Below are 6587 nucleotides of genomic sequence, written 5' to 3'. Positions count from 1 at the left end.
GTGGCAATCATGTCCTAACAGAAATATTCGACACCTTTAACCAAAGAGCCTTCCCCTTTGGACACTAGCAGGCCAATTAGTTTAGCTTGGCGGTGGCCTCAATACGGAGACGCTGGTAACCAATCCTGAGAGTAAGTGAAATCATGCAAGGGCCTCTCTGAATGAGAGAGCTGGCCTGCTTCCCTCAGAGTTTATGTAGGGCTCAGTTTAGCCAGCAGACATCACGCTCCACCGCCTCTCACACTTGGCAGGAGCGGAGGACTCTTCCAAGGGGAAGTGGCCTTGCACAAATGCCAAAGACGAGGCTCAATGCTGCCGCTCGTTCCGCCTCTTCCCACATCAGCCCTTGGCGAGGAAAAAGCCCCCAGTGCGGCCGGTGCCTTGGGTCCTCCTCTAGATGATTCCTCAAAATGCCACGAGGGCATGAGGCCGTCCAGGGGTGTCACTGAGGCTATCTCCTTGTGCGTATTCAGGTATTTTGGATCCAGGATATGGGGAGATGTTAAATACTGAGTGAAAATGTGTATCATAGTCTCTGCTCCTAATATAAAAGTCAACGTGAAGATTGGATGTAAGACTACAGCTTCTGCCGGTTTCTTAGACATTTTCTGCATTCTTTAAAAAATAATTATCATCACCTGTTCCAAAAGCTTTTATTTAGCTGTCTGAGCCAGCTACCTTTTGCTAAATTTCCCCCACTGTGGAGAATAGCAGTGAATTGCTGGGGCACTACTATTCTTTTCCAGACATGAGCTACATGGACATGCAAGCCTGTGTCAGGAGGCTGGACCAGGGACCCCCTGAGGTCTCTTCCAGCGTTAATTATCCTGTGCTCCTGTGGTTTTATGGATGAAAATGAGAGGAGGTTGATTGGTTCAGCTCACTGATTTTTTCTTGGATGTGCCGTAGATGTACAGGTCAGCCTGCAAGGCACATGAAGCAAGTCTGTGTGCCTGGGTCATGGCAGCTTTAACGTGTGCATGCGTGCATGAGTGCGCAGGTACGTGTGGTTCCCAAAAGCACTCAACACCTCCTGATCTCCCAATTTCTGCCACGTCTGCTTATACATGGATGAATCGTTATAGAATCATAGAATCACAGAATAGTTTTGGGTTGGAAGGGACCTTTAAAGGTCACCTAGTCCAACCCCCCTGCAATGAGCAGGGACATCTTCAACTAGATCAGGTTGCTCAGAGTCCCGTCCAACCTGATCTTGAATGTTTCCAGGGATGGGACATCTACCATCTCTGTGGGCAATCTGTTCCAACCTGTCATGTTTGGGCACAGGCATGGAGGGGGCTGTGAATGTGGTAGAAAGTTAAATACCATCTGCATGCTACCAAGTAACTTGGTTAGCAAGTTCCCCACCTAAAGTGGAGGTCACTGTGTTCGTAATAAACTCAGGGCTGCCAGCGGGTTCCACACCGCTCCTTGTGCAGCAGCACCATTGTCCAGGTCCCACACATGCAGCACCCTGCCCTGTGCCGGGCGCTGTGCAGCCACCAGCAGCCACCAGCCTGTCCCAGTGAAACAGGATGTTTAGAGAAAAGACTAGTGATGCGAAACAGGGAACAGAGGAGGCAAATAAGTTTGCCAAATGTCAGACAGCAGATCAGGAGCAGAGCAGGAAATGAGTTGTTGACCACCGGGTCCTGGAGCTGCGTATGTCCCCACAACAAGAAAGGAGCTGGACCAGCAGTTATTAACAGAAATCTGGTGATTTGGAGGCATGGATAGAGGGACACCTTCAGTTTAAAGGTCATGCTTCAGCCCCAGGACCTATAATCTATTTCGCTTGAACTCTACAAACTGGTTTAAGCGGAGAATAGATGGGACATGTCTTCCCACTTCCTGAATTGGGCTGTGCTGGAGCATTAAAGCTTGCAGGGATGAAGCAATAGCATTTATGAGACTGATGGAGAAAAATGGAAAATCCCACCAAAATAAAAACTCTAAAAATACCCAAACGATGGAATTTCAGGCACATATGCCCTTTGTCAGGGCTACAAAAATGCAAAAACTTTCAATGCAAGTTAGGAACAAATTGCTCTAAATTTACATTATATTAATCTCTGAAATTACCTGAAAGGGATGATGGTTAGTACTTGTGAAGCAGAGGCAGGATGCTCATTAACGATGAGATCATGAACCCCTGTGGGACAGAAAGTCCAAGTGAGAGAGGCAATTTGTCAGTTTGCTTCATTTTGCGTGCTTGACAACGGTGAACGAGGAGTCACTGCCACTGTTTCTTCCCTAAGCCACTCATTTTTTATTATTTTTCTGTGAGGTTTTGCTGCTTCAGGAAAGAAGAAAACATTTTGGAAGCATCTCACCTACCATTTGTCCCTAAAACTTGGGCACCTCCTCCAAAGCCACCACTCTCCCCTGCCAGTCAAGGGAGGCGGATGGCTGGGGAAGACGTGGTGGCCTGTGGTGGCCGGGACCTGGGCAGGACCTCGCCAATGACCTCAGCCTCTGGGGCACCCAGCTGGAGCCAGAGCAGAAGGAGGGACTCAGCCACCATTACCCCTACACCTTCTCACAGGCCATCAGCAGATCCATAAAAAAAGCTAGAAAACTTTCTTTTTAATATTCCTTGGACCAGAGATCCCGTCCCAGCCCGTGGCGGTGCCCAGGGGAAGGGAGCAGCAGGGACATTAAATGTTGGCCTCCCACCAACAGCATACCTAAGGCTGCTGCTTACGGCAGTCTTCAGAGTCTCATCTGACACTCTGAAAATGTTCAATATAATTCATTTTGGATCTAGACAGCATTTAAGTCCTTCAGCGAGGAGCTGCAGACAGTGATCTTCTCCATTAGCGCTATTTTTTTGTGACTGTCACCGAACATGCCTCGCGCAGCAGCAGGGTGTATGTCTTATAAGACAGAAATGCATTTTAAATTGTACTGGCTCTGCATCCAGCTTGTTCACCATATGTTTAAAGCTGAAAGCGCTGTAGCATTAGCTACAGCTCAAAAGCAGACACATAATTTGTTTCACATCGAAGCATTCTTGGATATACTTTTACTTCAGACTAGCAGAGATAAACGACTTGCTGGAAGATATCATTTGTGGGACAGAACATTTATATTGCAGAGAGCAGAGATTTTTCTAAAGCTTTATTATTATTGCAATGAATCAGCATTTGCTACTTGATGTAATCTTGGCAGCATGGCGATATGCTCTTTACCGTTTCAAAAAGAAACGCAGAGTAGCTGTTTTATTTCAAAATAGCATCCTTTTTTTGTTGTTTTGTTTTCAAGGAGGTGCACATGTAGGGCTTTTAGATGACAGGTCTCAAAATACATACAAAGGATTTTACCTTCGGAAGGTGACTATTACAGATCAGATTCTGCATACTACCACTTTTAGGAAAATAGCTGAATATGGAAAATATGAGAAAGAACAAATTTCAATGAAGTCTTTGAGCCTGCACATAACTATACGCGCTGGCACAGTGTGGAGTACTTGATGGTTTATTGCATTACGTGGGTCTCTACAAATGCAGCTCTGCTTAAAGATACGTTTGCCGGATTAGAGCCCAAAATAATAACTGTCGGATTCTCTATTTTCAAGAAAGGATATTTCTAAATTTGTTAACACACATTACCCCGTTCCGAACCTGCTGGAGAGCATCCATTCTGCCTGGTACAGAGCTAAAAACCTTTTATGCTGATAATACTTGGGAATGGCTCAGTGCAGTGGACAAGTATTTACGTTCATCAGAAACGTGTAGTGACGTCGGAGCATAAGCACCTTTACCAGAGCGTGGTTACGCAGAACAGAGTCTGAAACTCCAGTACCAGCCAGTATTAACTGGAGTGGAGGAGGGCTTTTGAAAACGGAAAGCTAATGAATGCATCAAGGCGATTTTAGAAGCGTTGTGTGCACGCACACACGCCCAGATGTGCGCAGTTTAGCCCTGCCATTCCTTCTTGCCTTCTCCACAACCCTGCCAATACAACAGAATTTTTCTCTCACCCAGTGCCTTCTCCCCCCCTTTCCTTGCTCCCGACCCTAATACCCATTACCTGAAAAGATCGCCTGGCACCTCCATTACTAACTGTATCCCCACCTCCATATTAATTCCATCCCAGTAGCTGAAAACACCCTCCTCTCCCTAACAATGAGCAAAAGGGTAGGAATTTGAGTGAATATTATAAAATTTACAAAAGTTAACAAGATGATGACAGACAGTATGAGTGACACCACCCAAAGAGGAGGAAAAATGCTGTGGTGCTTCCTCACGGTGCCCTTTGCAGTGGCATCACTGGGACTTTTCCTTCAGCAATAGCTTGTAGATCTGACAGCTAAAAAAATTACACAGAATATAAATCGAATTTATGACATAACAAATAATATTTAATATATAGCATTGAATGCATACACATCAATACCAGTGCTGTAACAACAAAACAGAACTCGTAAAATTAGCAGCAGTTTTTTGCAAGTACAAAAATACACATTTTTTTCAGAACATATATAATAGCAAAATTTATCAGGATATATTATACAAACTCAAAGCATTTAGATAATGCATTACTTTTAATATATTATATGATGTTTTAGGTGCTGCATAATAAAATTACATGTGTTCTGCTTGCAATAACACATAATGCCATTTACAGCAACGTTAAGAAACTATTCACAACTTAAACACGAACAGAACAGCCGACGAAGCACAAGAAATGAAACACACAGAGTCGCGAGGTGTTAGTTACAAGCTTCAGCTTTTCTCCTTACACATTTTTGAGCTTATTTTTTTCTTTCTTTTGCCGTGTGAAAGAAATAACTACACCTATCGAACATACCTTATAAACATACAGAAAACAATACACTTATTCCTCGGAGGACAATGAAGGTAATACCTATCAGTTTCGGACCAGTAGTATAATACCACAGTTATGGAATCTATGCTGACTTTTCACGCTACATCAAAACCACAAAGGACTGGGACTCACATCCGCAAGGCTCAACACACACGAGTGGTCAAGGGGAGAGGCCCAGCAGGCACCCCGCTGCCCTGGCAGGCTCAGAGAACAGGGCACTGCTCTTAGTTACCTCCTGGGACCCTTCCAGATTTTCCAGGAGATTTCTGTTTGCTTGCTTGCTTTTTAGCAATTTTTATTATTCTTACAATATTCTTGCAAAGCTTTATGTGGGAATATTACTCAGACAGTTTCCTAAAAAGAAAGAAAACCTGTGAATCTGGGGACTGCTCAGCCAAATTTGAACAACCTGGATATTAAACTTAAAATGAACACACATTAACACCAAAGGCATTTTCTTTATGGTGTTTATTTTAAGTGTTAAGATTCCTCCGCAAAAAAGCTTTGGTCAGTCTCTTCAAACTTTGGATTGCTGTAATGCTCTTCTAGACCTCCTCTTTGACCTTGGATCATGAAGTCTGTCTCTTCCTGTGACTTTCAGAGGTAATGGCTGAATGTCAGGCTTAATCAAATAGCCGTCGACTCCGTCAGTAGGTTTCAGGGGCGCTGGCCTGCTGTTGGGCTCCACCAAGGCCCCCTCAGCCAAGGCGTCGGTAGGTTGGGGAGATGGTCGCACCTTGGTGGGTGTAACCAAATAGTCATCAGCCGCTTCAGCGGCAGTGTCTTCGTGTTTCTTTAGCGACTGAAAAGTGCTATCGAAAGGGGAGGAGGTTTCAGTTGGGGTAAACACAGATTGGTCTGAAAACTGAGAGAAAGCACTGTCCAGAGAGCTCATTGATGACACAGACGGAGATGTCCCAGGAGAAGACAGGCTAGAAGAGCTAAATCCTGAGCAAATATTTAATCCCTCTGGCGTTGGAGGCAGGAGGCAATGGGACAAGTCTTTCTTTTCAATGTTTTGGTTTGTGTTGTCACTTTTACCAACGTTAATCCCTATAATCAAGCTCTGATTGATAAGCTTTTGCCCTTCCATCTGCAATGACCGAAGCTGACGGAGATAGTCTTCATCTTCATGAGACAGGACAATGTCACAGCTGGCTTTGCGTGTTGCCTTCTCATGACTGTCACCAATGCGGGCAAAGCTGGGGGCGAGGAGGCCAATTGCCGGCTCTGAGGAGCGCCGGTGTCTCCTCAAGGTTTTGAGAGCCCCTGAGGTAGCTGCTGAAGAGAAGCCCAGTGCATTGGAGCAGAGAGACTCATTCTCCGAGTTTTCTTGTGATGAAAACTTACGGTGTACATCAACAGAAATTGTCAACTGTTTCGATTTGGTTTTACTTTGGATTTCATCCACTTCCGTCTGCTCCGAATCACCGTCGCTCAGAGTGAAGACAGACTCCCTGCTCCTGTTATCCTGATCCCGGTTCTTAATCCAGTCGCTGGAAGAGGAGTCAGCTTCATCATTCGCCTCGTTTTCCAGGCTGTCGTAGGAAGAGTCATTCAGATGGAGTGAGGCAGCATCTGCAAGGACAAAATAAGTGTTAACACATCAGCGACTGAGCTACCCTGCTGACAAGCAGCTGTATTATTATTTTTTTTTGGCAAGTATCCTTTACTTCCAGGAGCATTCGCCCTTTAAAGATTCTTCAAGCATAAATGCCAATAATTTCAGAAAAAAATCACTGTCTAATTTTGAAATG

The 6587-nt window shown here is 44.8% G+C and overlaps 1 protein-coding gene across 1 annotated transcript in view; it reads right to left on the bottom strand.

Annotated features, from left to right (window-relative positions):
• Positions 1 to 5347: 5347 nt before the first annotated feature.
• The window catches only part of ARHGAP20 (Rho GTPase activating protein 20), a gene marked incomplete at both ends in the record, with an annotated part of 62039 nt that continues 60799 nt past the window's right edge, over positions 5348 to 6587 (bottom strand). Inside the window, one exon of the mRNA XM_082496237.1 lies at positions 5348 to 6408. Coding sequence (XP_082352363.1) covers positions 5348 to 6408 — 1061 coding nt within the window. The remainder of the gene's footprint in view (positions 6409 to 6587) is intronic.

The sequence above is a fragment of the Vanellus vanellus genome, assembly GCF_965231255.1.
Source record: "Vanellus vanellus genome assembly, chromosome: 1".
NCBI classification, from domain to species: Eukaryota; Metazoa; Chordata; class Aves; order Charadriiformes; family Charadriidae; genus Vanellus; species Vanellus vanellus.
This window is presented reverse-complemented; position numbering and strand designations above follow the sequence as displayed.